General features: G+C 37.7%; 3 protein-coding genes across 4 annotated transcripts; 2 read left to right on the top strand and 1 right to left on the bottom strand.

The window, feature by feature from the left end:
* The first annotated feature begins 744 nt into the window (after positions 1–744).
* LOC106179012 (uncharacterized) lies at positions 745–4,614 on the top strand. Its single transcript, XM_013562468.2, has 7 exons — positions 745–1,111; positions 1,284–1,467; positions 2,044–2,076; positions 2,195–2,317; positions 3,023–3,246; positions 3,425–3,637; positions 4,043–4,614. Exons 1-7 carry the CDS (start codon positions 818–820, stop codon positions 4,178–4,180), a joined length of 1,209 nt encoding a protein of 402 aa, XP_013417922.2. The 5' UTR covers positions 745–817; the 3' UTR covers positions 4,181–4,614.
* Positions 4,615–5,626: 1,012 nt separating this feature from the next.
* LOC106179031 (uncharacterized) lies at positions 5,627–8,402 on the bottom strand. Its single transcript, XM_013562522.3, has 3 exons — positions 8,233–8,402; positions 6,372–6,516; positions 5,627–6,121 (listed from the first exon to the last, which is right to left on the bottom strand). The coding sequence occupies exons 1-3, from the start codon at positions 8,267–8,269 to the stop codon at positions 5,920–5,922; spliced, it is 384 nt and encodes a 127-aa protein (XP_013417976.1). The 5' UTR covers positions 8,270–8,402; the 3' UTR covers positions 5,627–5,919.
* A 3,664-nt stretch (positions 8,403–12,066) lies between these two features.
* Positions 12,067–16,339, top strand: LOC106179026 (uncharacterized). 2 transcript variants are annotated; one of them, XM_013562514.2, is made up of 5 exons: positions 12,067–12,163; positions 12,606–12,978; positions 13,335–13,430; positions 14,023–14,139; positions 14,495–16,339. In XM_013562514.2, exons 2-5 carry the CDS (start codon positions 12,652–12,654, stop codon positions 15,020–15,022), a joined length of 1,068 nt encoding a protein of 355 aa, XP_013417968.2. In that variant the 5' UTR covers positions 12,067–12,163; positions 12,606–12,651; the 3' UTR covers positions 15,023–16,339. The 2 variants fall into 2 exon arrangements, with proteins under 2 accessions (XP_013417968.2, XP_013417967.2); XM_013562513.2 differs by having other exon boundaries at positions 12,087–12,277.
* The last annotated feature ends 2,041 nt before the right edge of the window (positions 16,340–18,380 follow it).

Below are 18,380 nucleotides of genomic sequence, written 5' to 3'. Positions count from 1 at the left end.
AGATGAATATGCAATAAACCGGTACGCCGTCGACGTCGTTATCGTCCATTTACTTCTCAATTTTTGACAACACCCACCCCAGAACAGTAAATCAAAAGCTTTGACAAATGAGGTTGTCGTCTGAGAGAAACCCAAGCCATAAAATATATTTTCAGTTTCCGTCTGTTTTCTTCATATTGATATATTTTGTATGTGGTCATGATTTGTTTTGTATCATGGCAGGTTTAGATAACAGACAGACGGTTTACCTTATCATTCAACCTCAGTGACAAGGCATACTACAGAACAAAACACATATATTCATGGCTGTACCGTTTTATCCTACTGTCACCATGGATGTATATCTATATATACTTTCATGCTGTCACCAGAGCTGAGCTTTACGTCAATGGTATTCCTGGGTGGATTAAGTTACTCAATAAAATCAGTTTTTACAGTGCGTTTTTAAGGTAACTTTGACAAAAATACATTCTCCGCTGTTATCTGTACTTGCATTAGCTTAAGATTCATCAGACATGCGCAATCGGAGGCTTTCGGAGACCATGACTTTGATTCCTAACTCCTTTTGTCTTTTAATGGGTAATTTTACAAGTAGATGAACTGCCTTTTTGCCACAGCAGGAGACATGATAAATGGTAAATTTGGAAGATATAAGCGCCTTGCAGGAAAGCCATGAAGCAGAAAGCCATGTCAGTCATTATACCGGTACACATTGCTAGAGTACTCAGAGTGCCATTTCTTGTGAAATAATCCACATATCAATTCACATTATTTCATCTTTTTCATTTTATTTTCAGTGGTTCCCATACATTCAGCCATGTTCTCCGTCAAATATCTAACCACAGGCGCCTTACTGGTTCTCGTTTCTGTCCCACTCGCTGCCACCACCTCCACCTGGGGTACATGCGGGGGCTTCCTTAATCTCAGCCTGACCCCAGAGGGGACCATTACGTCACCAGGTCACGGGGAGAGCGCGAGCTATGACGACGAGGAGTACTGTGTGTGGTTGCTGGAGGCTCCAGTGGGTCAAAGGGTTAGACTGACCATCAATTATGTCATATTGCAAGCCGCATTATACCAAAGGTATATACTGTGCAGGGACTATGTCCAAGTAAGTACAGCAGTAGTTTTATGAATTGTTTGCTTTTTAATTTATTTTGCAAAAAAGTTGAATATTGCAAAATAATAATTTGAAAAACCAATGAAGGGACTGATTTACATCGTTAACCCAGAAATACCTGTATTGGTCGATCAATTGATGAGTTTATTGATTTGGTTGACAGGTTTGTGATGGCCCGTGCAGCAACACACAAGAGCTATACTTTCACTGTATGCATGTAAACAGTGATCCAGCGACCCCTGCCGCCGTCAAGACAAGCTCGAGTCGATGGCTGGGCATAAAATTCAAAAGTGACCATTCCATCTCCGGGAATGGGTTTAATATGTCGTACACAACCACCCCCGGGCGTGAGTAGTGCCTTTCATATTACCTCAGTGGTTGTGGTAAGGCAAAGCCGGGACCGTGGGAGAGGTTATTGCGGGAATTTGCCTCATTTAACGCTCACTTACGGTTCTCAATCTCTCCTAGAACATGATGTTTTCCTCTTTTAATGAAAACTGTTCTTAATCTGTTGTAGGACATTCTGAAAGACTTCCAAAAAACAGTTCTCGAACTATAACATTCATTACAGAACAACATCAGAACTCCAAAAATACACCAAATGCTCTAGAATAGATTGAGAACCGTAAGTGAACGTTAAATGAGACAAATTTTCGTAGGGGTATAATACCTTGTCATATATGTGATTAACGGGTGGCTGAGGAATATTTGAAGAAGAGGTCCAAAAAGTACTATAAATGACGTCTCCGGCACTTGATAATATACTCAGCATGGATGGAGGGAGGGAGGGAGGGAGGGAGAAGTGCAGTGGGTGAATGAGGACAGACGAACAGAAGGACTGACGGGCAGATAGATAGATAGATAGATAGATATAACCATAATACAGCTTTCTAAATGTCAATCTATTTTTCTTTCTGTTGCAGAACCTGGAGACACACAGACACCGCCGTTTATAAGTAAGTACAATTCCCGTCGGAACAAGTCAGAACCGTGTTCAGGGGTAATTTGTTTATTCATTTATCTACCTGTTTATTCATTTATTTACCTATTTATTTTTTTTTTCAATTATTTCAGGCTGTAGCCGTTCTTACCTGTGGCAGTGCGGTAACAAGGAGTGTGTCTTCACCAGTCGGCTCTGTGACGGCTATGACCAGTGTGGAGACAATTCTGACGAGACGCTCTCCAGGTGTGACCCAGGTAGGAAGACTCGATTATACGTTAAAGAGACATTTGCGGAACTGTCCTCGTCTTGAATCTTTTCTTATTTTTAATGGAGGGTCATGGTGACCAAAGGCATAATGATGTATTTGTCACAATTTTTCAGATGATCGAATTAGGCCGTACAAATTTGATCGTTTGGTTAAAAAAAGCGTACGGCCGGCCTAATCAATCAATTATGGCAGTTTGTCTGACGTTTACACTTTAAATGTGCCTTATTTTACACGAGGTAAGAGGCTAAAATATTTGTTTTTCCCAAACTGGATTTGGTTTAGATGAAGAAATAAACGCTCTACCTGAGGCAGCTAAGCGCTTGATGACGTCATTTTGTACAAAATTCCCTACGGTACAGAAACATGTACCGCAAGTGAATAGCCTTAAATGTTTGTAGTCTTAGTACTAAAGAAAAACTTGTCTCTGTGACTCTGGTTGAGAGTGCTAGAAAGAAATACATGTATGTAAGAAAGGAATGCATTCTCGCCGACCATTCATGTGTCGTCAAAATCACACCACGCGTTACGTCATCCGTGGTCATCTGACGTAAACGTTTATTTACAAACACATATTTAGGGTGGGGGTGATGGGGATGGTGCAGAGATCCCACGAAAATAACACACCGAGGCCTTTCAAATTTCCATCTGCTGTTTCCAATGCTTTGAAATTGCCCAATTAATTTTATTTCAGCTACAACTACATCCCCACGAGAAGCAAGCAGGACCACTGTAGCCCCCTCTTCTTCACAGTCAACTCGTGCTTACTTCCGTCCTATTGACTATAACGATAGAACGCTCTCACCAAGTGGAACAAACAAAAACGGCTTTGGCAATGTAACCCTTTCCTACTGGGCTGTTATTCTCATCATCTGTGGCGTTCTGGCTCTCATGGCGATAATCATCACCGCACTACAGGTTGGGTTTTTTTTTTGTGTGTGTGTGTGTGTGTGTGTTCCACTTGATTAACATCGTATTACATTAATATGAAAGCAATTCGCCCGTTTTGAAAAAAAATATGGTAAGTGGTAATTAAGATAATATTTTAAAATCTTTCTCCAAGTATCTAGTTACGAATATCTATATTATTAATCAGGTCGTACATCGCCAGCAAAAGAAAAAACTGCGGCGGGAAATGACAGGAGGCACAGTTCGTTACACTCCAAATAACGGGGCCTCCCTTAGCATACCAGGGGGGAACAGATCGTCTGCTAATCAAACGCAAGCGCCCAGACAGGCCATTAATGGAAGAAATGTGGTGACCCCAATGGTGACAGACTCGTCTCATCTGGATATATTCACAGTTGTGGTAAGCATTTCAGAAACATTGACAATTCTTCTTCAAATCCACCGCATGAACAGTGAGCGTCGGTCGACTACCCAACGCTACGTCTCGACAGTACGAAGATGCATCTATCCAAAAATTTAAGACTCTGCATGGCCCGCTGACACTCAGCGAGAAACCCTGCACAGTTGTGTCTATCTGCATGGGGCCTGGAAAAGAAACCTTGTTGCAAAAATAAATAAATAAATAAATAAAATTAAAAATAAAATTTAATAAAATAAAATAAAATAAAATAACAAAAAAGTGCTATCAATAACGAAATAATAAAGAATGCATTGTCATATATTTCCTAATGCAACACCCTTCTTCTTCGTTTAAGAAGGATTTATCAATTATTTCAATTTTATATTATTACCTTTTGGTTTTTAGGCCCCACCCTCATATCAGTCTCGCGTCAATCTTCGAGAGGACGAGCAGGCGATTGCCCCGCCCCCTTATGTCACCGACACTTCTGACCAACCAGAGCCTCAGAAGGTATCACTTCCGGGTGGCATATTGGAGTTTTAGGTCGTTTGAAGCAGCAAGAATATTATTGCTAATTCCATTGTTTTTGATTCAATATAAACAGAAATTATTTATTTCATATATATTTTAATTTGTGCGTTCTTGCGTGCTGTTTGCGTGCTGTATAGTTTTCGTTGAGAGAGAGAGAGAGAGAGAGGGAGAAGAAAGGGGTTAGGGAGAGTTAACTTTGTCTGTTTTTGAATCCCTCTCCATTGGATAATAGCGCCATCTATGTTCAATTTCTAACACTGTGGGGAATGAAGGGTGATTGAGTCGTGAAGAAATGTTGAATACACTGAAATTGGAATGGATGCTCCATGAATGCGCTCGTCATTCCTGTGATATTTGTATTTCATGTATTTCATGATCTCGTAAGGTAAATTACGTTGTATTGTCAGATTTTAAGAAATGTAATTCTTTTCATAACTGCTTTTGCTGTTATAAAAATAAATGTAATGATGATGTTGTTGTTGTTTTGGCTTTTTGATTTTGTATTCCATTCTTTTATTTTTGCATGACTTGAGCCGTCCCTGCCCAAGCGTCATCCTATAAAAACTTAAAACGGATCAATTATTGAAAAAAAAAATCCCCTAATTACGATGAATGTTGATCCCGGTGGACAAGTTTTTATCTTTATGCTTAAAAGCCACTTCTTTCTGTCTATTCAAAGCGCTATAAAACCATGGGCAACATTCATTTATTTTTTATACTTTATGAAACTAACTGCCAGGCATCGGTCGCCCCTCTGCGTAATTTTGAATTTCCTTTTTTTAACCAAGGGGGTCAAAATCATTGAAGGCGGAGTTAATGATTGGCTGGGTACCCACAATTAACGTACCTGCCAAAATTCCAGGGGGTCAACTAACCTCATTGTCTTCCCCTGCGGACGCCCATGCCTAGAAGGCAAGCGAAACACCCGCCACTGTATACATTCAGTTAAAGGGGCACATTGTACACACGGAAACTCACAACAAACTTCGCTTCATAGTACTTGAACGGTGCTCCAAGAATAATTCAAACTCAAATAAAGGCACATTGAAAATGGGTATTGTCTGTCTCATTTCACAAAACGTTTGAAATTCCAGTCACGAAAGTGACGGACACACTTAGGATAATATCGTGGTGCAAACCAAGGACTTGCTTTTCTATTACTTTTTCTCTTCTCTTTCCATACTGAAGAGTAAAGTATAAAACAGCGAAAATGATGGGAAATTTAGATTAGGCCATATTTAAATATTATTCTGTTATTCTATCGTTCGCTTAAGGTGTTTTAATGTCCTATCTGCAGCCGTAATAGGAGGTTTAAAGTTTAAGTTCATAAAGACGCCCCTACCTGTAGGTTTGACCAAGTTAATGACACTTTATCACTGGATTACGTTTCTTTTAAAGTGTGTTTTCTTTAAAAGATTAAATTAAGAAAATGCATTAAAATAAAACAAACAAAGGCAATGACATTTCTGGAAAAAACTAAAGCTTTAATTTTAAAACTTAGGTGGTACAGTTGTTGAATAGAAATAGTTTTAAATTGTTACTGACAAATGTGCGTCTATGTTTCACAGTTTTAGGTTGAGTATTTAAGGCTCACCAAAGAATTCGATCCTGCCATTTGGCAGTTGACATAGAACATATACATGTATGTCCCCCAGTTTGTAAGATGACTACATCAGAAAACTAACAAGTCACGTGGCCTAACAGCTACTCTCAATTCCAATTCAAAATCACGAAATTCTCGACGTTCCCGGTTAATGGTGGTGCGGTTGATCACGTCCGTGATTGTGGTAGTGACCCTCGCTGTCATGGTAACCGCCTCGACCGTGCGCATGGAACCTCCCTTGCCCGTCCACGTGACCCGAGCTGCGGTGGGTGATTGGTTCTTTGTCTGCGTCACACAGGTGATAGCCGTCTTCTCTGGGGTCATGGCAGTTGTCCTTCATGAACTGGCACCTGGAATTATCGAGGAAAAAAAGAATATTGGAACAAACAAACAAACAAACAAACAGAGTTCATGGATAAGCGTTTGTTGTTATCGATATCGAGGCTATACCGGTATATTCGTTACTGAATTAAATTCAAATGCTTTCATTTTATTTCATTCTATATATGAAATGAGATTTAAGGGGCCTGTGTTTTGGAGAGGAGAGGTAGGGAAGAGGAGGAGACTTTAACAAACGTGCGTTTCAAGTTATTAACTTACAAATTCTTGTGTTCTATTTCCCCGTTTCCTAAGTCTTTGCACAAGAACTTCCCAATCATAGGTCGAGGGCATTCGCCAGTTTTTCGGATTTTTTGACAAGCGCGGCTTACCATGCGCGCTCTATCACGGGCGCCCAAAGCCAGTGCTGAAATATAACAACAAAAACTAATCATACTTCGGAGACTTGATCTATTTTAGGTCATGCTATGGATGAGACAGATCGGCTTGCAGTATCTGACAATCTTGTCTCATAAACGATAATTAGTGTTTGTAACATCGCATCAAAGATTTGAGAAAGAGAGGGAGAGAGAACTCGTTCAAGCTTTCTTGTAAAAATAATCGCGCTCTCTAATTAAATAAATAAACAAAAAACAAAGAAAAGAAAAGAAAAAATGTGGAAGACGTAATTTAAACATCACTAACTGACTTAACCTGTGTGTAATTAGCCCTGTCTCTCTCCAGATACCACGACTGCCATAAATAAATAAATAAATAAATAAATAAATAAATAAAGCTTGTACCAATATACACGATCACTTCGTGGGAAGCACAGTGACACTGACATTCACTTGGTCCCTAGTCATATGTAAACAGACTTGCAGCAATTTCATATATTCATAAAATTAAATATACAGAAACAACACAGACACACCTGTACAGTTATATTACAATTATCAGCCTTGAATATAGACTACTGGTTGTACCTGTATAGTGTTATTTATATGTATATACATACAATTTTAACTTAATATTACCTATGGCATTATTCTACTAAAACTAATAAAGATTATTATTGCCTATCTTAGCATTGCTAAAACTAATAAAGTTTATTACTATCAATTGTGTACGTATCTTATCAAATCATCTATTGCAATTGGTACATATACATGTACTTTTTTCTTTCCTATACTATGTAAACAAACAGAAGAAGCAAAAGTAGCATAAACAGCCAACAATGATAAACGTGTAACATAACAAGCTGGAATAAATTACTTATTATTACTATATCTACATCGCTGCTTAATCTTGATATATATCTTGGTTGAGAACATAAGCCAGAATACGCGTGAGACAAAGACCAGGTTGTGGCTCCCGTACGTGTGATTCTGCAAAACACGTGGCTCCCAACTGTTACAACAGTTCCGGCAATAACAAACACTGACATCTGGTTTGGAATACCAACCCTGCAGGAACACAGAGCGTTGACATGAGAAACTGCTATTTATACACACAAAGGAAAGACCCAACAGCCGAGGCAGCTAAATTCAGAATGTTTAGCTCAAGGCAAGACGCCCGTCGTCTCTTTATACTGTCACATTGCCAACATGGAGATAAAATAAATTTAATATTTTAAATATAAGCTTGACCCTGAATTTGGTTATGAACTTCCAATAAAACCATGTATTTTGGGTGTTACTTTTTATTATATTTTAACTGCACATTGATTTTTCAAGGATAGCCATGAACTTTCCCTAAACCATGCGTTTTGGTGTTAATTTTAATTTCATTTAAGCTTTACCCTGAATTTTCAAAGATAGTTATGAATTTTCCTTAAAACCATGCATTTTTCCTTTACTTTTAATTATATAAGCTGCACCCTGCCTAGGATTCGTAGATAGCTATATGAAGTTTCCTTAAAGCCATGCACTTTGGCGTTATTTTTTATTTAGGGAAATGTCGAATAAAAAATCCTGTAATATGAGAATAATATGTGGAACAAACACATAACCGTTACGTTATTAAGTGCCCAGAAGATTTTAATTCCAACAGGTAGGCTGCATAAAATAAAGAACGCTTTGCCTACGCTTACTTTTCTCTGTGTCACACCCACTTGTAGACCACAGGGTAAACATGGACTCACCTATCAAAAGCACGAAGATCACTCCATATTTCATCATTTTGACGGACAGTTGTTCCCAAGTCTTCCGCCTAAAGTTAGACTACGGTAGTTTTCTTCGATAAGCGTTCGCAGCAGCGGTTCTGGGTCTTTTATGTCAGACTGAAACTGCCTGTGATCACGTGACGGTCACGTGCCACGCGCAACATTGATTTTGGACATCGTTTTCGCTGCGTTTTGTTTGCCTTTCAAGACCTGGAAGGTCGATCAAGCCTTTGATAAAGTAACTTTCACCTATTAACTTGACCATATTCCACGCGTTGCAAAACTATTGAAAAGCGGCGATGCCTTGACCAGTTGTTATCCTTTTGATGCAAAAACATCTGATATGTAGGCTAAATAAATTAACTTAAAGGGGAATGAAGTCCCCTTTTATTGTCGGTTTTTTAAGTAGACCTATAGACTGACAGGCCAACTTTGGAATGGGCCGGGTTTCATCCAATACAAGTGACTTTATCAGATTACATGGTATATCAAAATATGGTTATGTTAATCCAAGCTACATATGTTTTTAAGAGGCGTATTCGTTCCTCTGGATTTTGATGCAAGGAGGTGCTGGGCTTGGTCTGAACTACCCCCCCCCCCCCCTCCTTGATTATTTTCTGGTACGATGTATATAGAGGGACATAAACATAAATTCGTTAACCTCGAAAAAGGAATTTGGTAAATTTGTTGCTCTTTGGCACCTAAAACAATCGTTTAAGTCGGAAAACCCCCTATTGGTGTTTTAACCATACTCAGCCTACTCCATTGGTTTGTATTCGCTGTCCTTTCGGCCTTGTTTTCTCTTTTTAGCATAACCTTGACACCAACATGATTTCCACAGGCTGATTTAATTTAGAACTCGTTCTCCCAGTCAGTTTCAGTTACATGCTATTTCCCTTGTTTTATGGGATCAGAACTTCAAAAGTTCAGAAAAAAAAGGGATAAGCGTGTTTTTCGTCAAGAAAATGACATAAACGCGTTTATCTTTATACGCTGGGCAGATGCCAAAGGTTGCCCCTGATTGAGTCGCGATGTGGCGCAAAGCAAAACATGTTATTGCGTCTTTAGACTCACGATGACGCCCAAAGAACGAAAAGAATTAAAAACAAAAGAACGCTTTTGTGAGAAATATTTTTTAAAAATTTTATAGCTTAAAAAAAGGAAAAGAAAAGGTCACTGGAATACAATTGCCGTACGTGTGATTAAGAAATTTGTTTTATACAAAACAGAAACTTGACTTACTTTACGCAAAAGTTTACTGCTTGACCGAGCGAGTGAAAGGATCGATCACGCGTTCAACAAGGCACGCACCAAACGGACTTAAAACTCCATGCAATAACCAACATCACGCAGCATCGTGCAAGCCACAGGAGCCATGTCAAGTTCCATAGTGAATAAACAGAACTGCCTAATCAAGAGGTCAATCAAGTCCGCTTATTTATAAACAGTATTCAATGGTACAAAAAAGTAAAATTTTTAAAGATTTTTTTTTTTTTTTGTGTGTGTGTGTGTGTGTGTGTGTGTGTGTGTGGAGAGAGAGAGAGAGAGAGAGAGAGAGAGAGAGAGAGAGAGAGAGCGTGCGTGTGTTCAAAAGCCAGTTTACACAGGACAGTTTTCTTGGCCTGGGTAAATCAGGACTTTCTGGCTTATGTTTGTTTCTACATGTGTACTTTGTTAACACTTTCCTGGGTAAATCAGGGTTTCACGGCGTGGGTTTGTTTTTACTTTGATAACACTATAGGATTCCAAACTCTTGACAGCACCCTGAGATCCACTGGATACTGGGAACTGCACCAATATAAGATCTACCATGCGTCCTAGGGTGCATTCCCAGAGTATTAGATCGATCCAGAAATTTAGGTTTAGATCGACCTAACTCCCTGGGGGTTTCACGCTGAGTTGCAGTCAGCCGAGCGGGCACCATAGTTAATTGCCCCCTTACAGCTTTTAGTAGGCAGGACAGACGCTTAAGCCGGCTGAGCTGACAGTGAGACTCCCCACAGGGACAGATCGATCTAAAATCTATGGGAATGGCGTCTTAGGTAGATAATTAATTAGATAGTTACTGATAGGCACAGCTAATATAATTGTGGGGTGGAATCTGCCTTGCCCGAGAGGCATTTATTTGGAAAGAGTGTTAGGCCTATCCAAAACTGAAACGATATTGTCGATTAGACCTTTGAAATTTCTCTCAAGCAAAAATAGACTTTTAACATTTAGAGGAAGCAAAATATACTTAAAAGCTTCTATCCAACCGCTGCATCTCTTTATGAAAGTAAAACAATATTCTTGTCGATATCTTTTGGATTTTAATTTAAATTCTACAGTCGATCTTACTTGATTTTCAATACTGTATAAAGAGGCATACGGGATAGCATACCGTATGTTATATACTGGTAATGTTTATCAATATTAGACCCCCCCTTAAACTAACCAAAAAATCTATTGTCTTCAAGCTGAAGAAGCGAGCATAATATCGGCAGAGCCAATAAAGATATTGAAGATATGGCCAACCCGATGAATAGGCCTAGGACCTAAGTAAGCATTTGACAAACATTTTATGGGGAAAACGAAGACAGTGTGAACCAAGTTTTCATGTAAAAAAGGGGATGTTGGTAGGTCTACTTTGGGTGGGTCCTGTTCAAGTGACATGCTGGTGGCACATGTCGAAGGAATTATTAAATTTTCCAGAATTTGCGTCGATCAGAGAGGAAGTTTCATGTCGTCCAAATTCTATTTTCTTGTTTTTGGTTCCGACTTTCTGAAACACCCTGTCGGGAGCAGAAGAGGCACTCTTTTAATCTCTTTATCAAGTCACAGAGAAGGGAAGTGTCTGGTCTCCAACACATCCGACGTCACTCTCACCTTCCTTTATTCCAACACTGATTTATGCCCTGTGCGGTGCTGTAAATCCTGAAACAATAGCTACGGACATGTGCATATTCTGACCAAACAAGCGAGAACAAAAAAAAAAAAAAAAAAAAAAAAAAAAAACTCTTCTGAAGACGAAATGCTGCTGAGTCCACATATGGAGAAGAGAAGAAACAATTTAGCTATTTTAATTTGAGCTTAGATTAATTGTTACAGTGTCCAGTTACAGAAAAAAAAAAAAAGAAAAAAAAAAAAAAAAAAAAAAAAAAATTACCTCCATTGCTTTTGCTGTTTTCAGATCAAATCTTGAAAGGCATAAATTGGTAGCCTAAATAAGCCCAAGCCGTGAAATTGGCAAACTGCTCTCGGGATTTTTTCTTTATTGATCGGCTGCTTGACATTTTTAATATTTTTTACCTGATAACAGTACCCATTGTGTACGTAGACCTACAGTAGGCCTACCTATAGTGCACCGTCTACTAGTAGGCCCTACGCCTTTTTTCCTATCTTTCTTTCTGCTTCTTCCCATTATCTTTTTTTTTTTTTAATGAAAAACGGTCAACTTATAATTACAGCACCTATAGTAGGAAAAAAAAAAAAAAAAAAAAAAAAAAAAAAAAAAACACAATCGGTTAAGTGTTAACAACAAATTTCATAAAACCCAAATATTGACAATGCAGTAATATGACGTAGGCCTACATGTACATGGCACCTTGTAGCTGTATCATAGCGTGGGAAAAGCCTGTATAAATGCATGCACACCTAAAATTACTCCCAATACTACACGGTGAAAATTGAGTTTATGAAGATTTCTATATTCTTAAATACCAAACCCAATGGACATGCAAACATAAAATACAGTTGATGAAACAGCAAATCGTGTTTGTTTTTCGAACACCCTCTGCCTCTCCCACAAAAAAAAAAAAAACCCGTCCCCATGTGTGCCGCGCATCCATTGCACGCATAATGACGTCACTTCCCAAAATGGTTGTCTGCGGGTAATCCCAAAAACAATATCACCTAGGAAAACGGAAAAGAGGTGTGTTTTTGCCAGTTGTTGAACACTATGCTTTCACAGGGACTTTGCATGGTGCTTATGGTCTTGAAGATAGATCTGTGAAAGTGTACTAGCAATCGACAACTAGCAGCAATCGTATGTGTATTTTAATTTTGACAGAAAACTCAGTGATCATAAGAAGAGTTAAGAGGAGGGGTTACGAGATAAAAGAAACTGACAAAATATGAACTAACAACATGTAACGATATGGTGACTAGTGATCAGGAAATGTACTGATCATTCAAGTTAAATCTTATTATTCTCGAAAGTTTAAACATATTTACTAATTAATAAGCTAGTGAGTAACTTTGTTTTATATTACGCATTGCACAGTGATAAATACAATTATAAATGCATTATAGATTTCACTGTCTGATTCTTGCCACATGTACAGTCTTCACGCCAAGGTGAATTCTTTTTCCAGAGACCAATATCTCTAGGGATAGTGAACTGAGGCAAAGTGTACATGTATGACGGCTGCCGCTGGGATGATAGGCTTTATGAAGACCAAGAACTTTTTCATCCTCATCCTGTCTCTCCTCACCCTCTCGGCCACCATATGGCTAGCAGTCAATCCAACACCACACATACGAACTATTGTCACCGAGACACATAAGCAGATCTCCAATCTTAAAAATGTTCAGATTGTTCGAGAAAAGACTTTAGTTTTGGATGAAAAGTACCTGGATTTATTGGGGTTTAATTACAGTACTAACAATTATCCTGCAGGGGGAGTAGGGAAGGAACATGTATTGCCGTATTTAGTGACTGCTGTGTCTTCTAAGAATACAGAACAAGTAAGTATACAGGAAGTCTGGTTTCTCTCTCTCTCCGTCTCGTTCCCTCCCTCTCTCTCTCTCTCTCTCACACACACACACAAACACACACACACACATCTAAAAGGATGTATTTGTTTGACAAGAATTTAAGATGCTTCATAATGAAGTAATTTTTCTTCTGTCATCAGCTTAATATTGAAATAGCTGATGAAATTCTTCTCTGTCAAGATGCTTCAATTTTACAGCAAGTAAACTGCTTGAATAATCTTTTATAATGAAGGAAAGTATGTATTCTTAAAATATTATTTAGCTGTTACTCACTATTTATTATAATTTCTGTGAAGTTCAATGAATTTATTATGTTTTTCATTCAGGTACAGCTTCTGCTTGAGTCGAAGAAAAAGTTTTTGAAGAAACTATTGAAAACTGTGGTATTTGACTTAGGTCTTGGCTCATATGATCTTAATAAGGTACAGTAAGGCAAATGCAGAAAGAAACGAATGTTGTAAGGATAAAAGAACAATGTACAAGTGGATACAGATATAACATGTGACCAGGCATATTTGTCTGCAGAAGCTAATTTGTACTTGTTATGGAAATCCCCCAAGATAGTCTTAAATGAGGCGGGATTAACTGATAAGCAAAAACAGGGTGAAGTGGATAAGTTCAGTAAGTTTTTATTCATTGCTAACCACACTAGATATTATGCTGAATTTTATATCTGATCTGATCTCCTTCAATCCCCTTGAAACCTTGCTTTATTTTGGGCCAATTCCAAAACTCTGTGCTGTCTAGGATGATTGTGTTTGTAAAACACAAGTCTTTAAATGCACCTATAAAAATATTTTCTTATTTTAATTATTAATTTAATTGTGTATTTAACAGACAAAGCCTGAAATGCAAGGTACAATTTTCTTTACACTATAAAGTCCTGTTTTTCAGCATCAGAGGCAGAATCATCTTGTAACCACCTCTTTTCTCTCTCAGCTGAGTGGAGGACAGTTCAAAATCTGATGATGGTTGGTCTTTGATTCACTTTGAATTCATCTTTTCTCCTTTCAGTTAAAATTAGCATGCAACTTCACAAGTAGTTGTGAAATAAGAAAATTCAAGTTTGATGATTTCCCATCACATGTGACTGACCTTGATATTAAAGCATACAAACCAGTGTGTATACAGGTGAGGATATGAAAAGATCTCCCCTCTCTCTCTCCCTTTTTCTCACACACCCCCACACACACCTTCTACCTCTCTTCCCCCCTCTCTTCCTCTCTTCCTCTCCTTGTCCCCTTCGTTCTCATTGTGAGTATTTCTTAAGATGTTGCTTTTACTGTGAATTCATTAGCATTAACTTTCCCTGATTTATTTCTTATATATATTAATTTTAAAAAAATGCTAAAATACAAATAATTTTTGTTCAGAATAAAAGGGGATGAATGAAAGTAGAATGGAAGTCTTTCATTTTTTTGGATCCCATATGAAATAAATGTGATATGTTAATTTATCTGCAAAATATTCCTGATATGTATTTCAGATAATACTTAAGCAGCATCAAGCAGTTTTCTGGAGTGATGCCAACAGATACTTTGTTGCCAGTACTATAGATGGCGCTATAAAACATGCACAAAGGACAGGCTTCTCAGCTTGGACTCTTGACAGCAAGGACTCCACGTCAACACTGACACATCCAAAGATGTTTGGCTTCTTCAACACAAAACCTGAAGACTATCACTTCCACCGCATGGTTGAGGCCAATAACCTGATACTCTACAATACCCAGGTTATTCAAGATCAACTGATGCTGCCTTGGGTGCAGTGTGCTCTTGTGAAAGACTGTGTCGCCCCCTATGGTGCACAAGCCACAGGATGTTCCTTCATTTACAAGCCGCGATATAAATACTCTGGTTGCCACCGTTATGAAATGTCTGGACTTAATATTATTCTGGGTCAAGTGTTTAAGCAGAACGAATCCCAGTATACAGTGGATGATGTGATGTTTGGAACTCGAGAGAGATATTTCAATTTGACAAGGACTATCATTAAAAGTGTGTCCAAGTCCTAACACAGGGTTTTGAATGAGTTTGGCGCCATTCAGAGTAGATGATCCTAGTACTAACTGAACCGCTGACTAGTTATGAATTACAACACTTCAAAAGAGATGCTGCTGATTCCTGATGGTCTCTCCACCTCCACACGCGCCATTAAACGGATTAAATGTTGGCTCCAAGGTTTAATTGCTAGGCCCCTGCAGCAACTGCTTGTGTGGAGACAGGCAGATCATCGAGAATCAGCAGCATCTCTTTTGAAGTGTGGTCGGTGGATCAGTTAGTACTCGGATCATCCATTCTGAATGGGGACTTCTATTGGCTCATGTGTTTCTTGGCTTTTTTATGTTGTTAATTTGCAGATTTGATTATTTACTTTTTATGTTTGTTTTCGAGTTTATCATTACATGGACATAAATGTTGTGATCACTGTTTGAACAAACATTTCAGATCATGTTGGTTTTTTTTTTTTAATTGGTTTTATTATTTTGTAAATTATTATTTTAAACCTCAGGGAAAAAAGGTATTGAATGAAAGTCCTTGATTAGCTAATTACCCCCGCCAAGGAGGTTAATATGTTTTCAGCCCTGTTTGTCTGTCTGTCTGTTTGTCATCAACATAACTCAATTTTTGAGGAAATTTTCAGGCTAGGTCAGAAATGGGTTAACTTAGAGGTGATTAGTTTTTGGTGGTGATCCGGATCAATAATCAATAATAATAAAAAATCCCTGCCTTGGCGGGGTCTGCGCTTTCGGAGTGCTTTTCTAGTTTCAATCATGTTATCATCTAAAAAAAAATTAGAACAATATAATTTTTCATCAGTGCAAACATTTAGTTTAGATTCTGCACAATAGCTCAATGTATTACAAGTAAAGAGAGAAAAAGTTTTATCTTGTCAGTGCTTTTTAGATATTGTTGTAAACATCTTAGTTATTGGAGGTGTAGCAAATGTTTTTTTTTTTAGTGCCTGTGTCATTGGTGTGTGTTTGTGTGTGTGCATGCTATTACTCTCAGACTGATCTTTTCAACGAGGGAAAATTGTGAATTTTACAGATGCTGTATTTTTTAGTCATAACTTTTAATTTAGAACATTCCTGTAGAGTGGCAGCAACAAAATTGAAAAGCGGGCTACTCTATAGTTCTGTTCTATGCAGTAACAGCACCACAAATACTATGTAGAAATATTAGATAGTGATATTAATGTATCTGAAAGTTTGATAATTCATGTCCATTGAAAAGATTGAGTCATTAATATTGTTGTGTACCCCAAAAAGAACTTACCAAATAGTCAATAACCCTCTGACAAGTGATGAAATAAAACAAATTTCATGGAATTGTTTTAATGAGTATTTTTATTACGCAAAATGCTTCAGAAACAATGTGGAAAAAGAATAATAACATAGCATATGTGCCCACAACACTGCTATAACAGACAGAAGCCATCTAGAGGGAGGACTGACAAGAAAATCTGAGATTTTTTAAAAATCAAAATTAGTCATTTTGCATACTTAAGTGGCCTACTTCAGTGGTCCTATGATAATGTTCTTAAAAGAAAAGGCAAATATGCCAATTTGGACTAGAAAATGCCCCCTTATTTAATTATGCATATAATATTTTCAGGAAAGGCTTATACATACGCAAATGTGAAACATTTGAAGCGTGGTTATTGACACTGCATTTTGGTATGTTCATTAGCAATAACAATTGTCCCCATAAATGAGATATGTGCACGTCCTCTGTGATTATGGTGATTACTCATAACTTCTCATTGGGGAAATTTGTGAATTTCAAGGTACTGTATGTTTTAAGTAACAATTTCTTAAAATTATTGCAATCCTGTCGAGTGGTAGCAACAAAATTAAAAAGCAGGTTACTCTTACTATATTTTTCTTCTATGCTGTAAAAGCACCAGAAATGCTACACAGATAAATAATTTTTGTGATAAAAAATTAATATGTATAATAGCATATCTGAAAGTTTCATAATTTTTGCCCATTGAAAAGACCCAAGTAATTATTGTAGTCAAACTAAAACTCTTTGTTTTAAGAGAAAGATATTATCTTTCGTTGCCAGCTATCATGAAAACAACGAACAGCCATACAGTGTGCTCTTACAACGCCATCCAAACACTACCCTGTCTTGATTAACACAGAAGACTCTTACATTCTATAATCTAAGGCAACCAAAATACTTTCTTACATAAGACCCTTAGACCCCATTCCCAGAGATTAGATCAATCCAACTAGATCGACCTAACTCCCTGGGGGTTCACGCTAAATAGCTGTGAGCCGAGCGGGCACGAAAGTTAATTACCCCCTTACAGCTTGTAGTAGGTGGGACGGACATTTAAGCTGGATTATCTGACAGTAATCTAGTGAGACTCCCCACTGCGATAGATCGATCTAAAATCTATGGGGATGCGCCCTTACAATAGACAAACTAAGACCATTCTCAAAACCAGCATGAGTTTTAGAGCACATTCCGAACAGCGAACTAACATATTCGCAGATCAAATATGGCCCACCCACTTGAATGATTGTTGCGTAATCCCCACAGGGAATCTATTCAGTGTCTAATCAAGAATAAAGTGGAAAGCTTTTTAGTAGGTCGCCATATTTGATCTGCAGATCTGTTAGTCTGCTGTTCAGAATGTGCTCTTACTGACTCCCCCCCCCCCTCACAAGCCCAAATGTGAAAGCTAACCAATCTGGTGAATTGGCTGCCTCAAGCTCAAGGGCTCTGTTGAAGTGACTCTCTTATCAGAATGCCATGTTGTTAATCGTTCATACTAGAGTGATACAGAATTTGGTACAGCGCCATGTAAAAAGGTGAGAATTTTCCGATTTGTACAACTTAATAAAGACAAAAAATATAATTATAATAAGACAAAAGTTCCATGAACACCCCTTGAAATGTGCTTTTAAAAACAACATTAATTTAACAACACAGTTTAAAAAGAAATAATCATTAGTATACCTTATGCTATCAGTTCAACTGATGAAACTTTTTTTTGCTACAGTAACAACATTCCACATAAAAAAAGAACTAAATGCAACTGTTAATGATGAGTAATAAAATATTCCAACATGTTCTGCAGCAAAAATACATTACAGTCAACATTGTTTTTGACGTTTTAATATGTAATTTTCTCTCAGCATACACAAAAGCTGAAATTGGCCTATACAAATTTCTTAAAAACCTACTAAACAAAAATAAATACAGGTGTCTTATGTTTACATGACTGAATAACGATTCTCTTCACAAGAGCAAAGCTAAATACTAAATACACACTAACATAACAATTTTAACACATATTATATCTGATTCATCATTTCAAATTAAATATCAGATATTCAAATACTGGAACTTTTCAAA

This window comes from Lingula anatina, chromosome 9 (assembly GCF_051362555.1).
Source record: "Lingula anatina isolate TDL-2025a chromosome 9, LinAna3.0, whole genome shotgun sequence".
In the NCBI taxonomy this organism is placed as follows: domain Eukaryota; kingdom Metazoa; phylum Brachiopoda; class Lingulata; order Lingulida; family Lingulidae; genus Lingula; species Lingula anatina.
The sequence above is the reverse complement of the archived record's forward strand: the minus strand, read 5'-3'. Positions and strand labels throughout refer to the sequence as shown.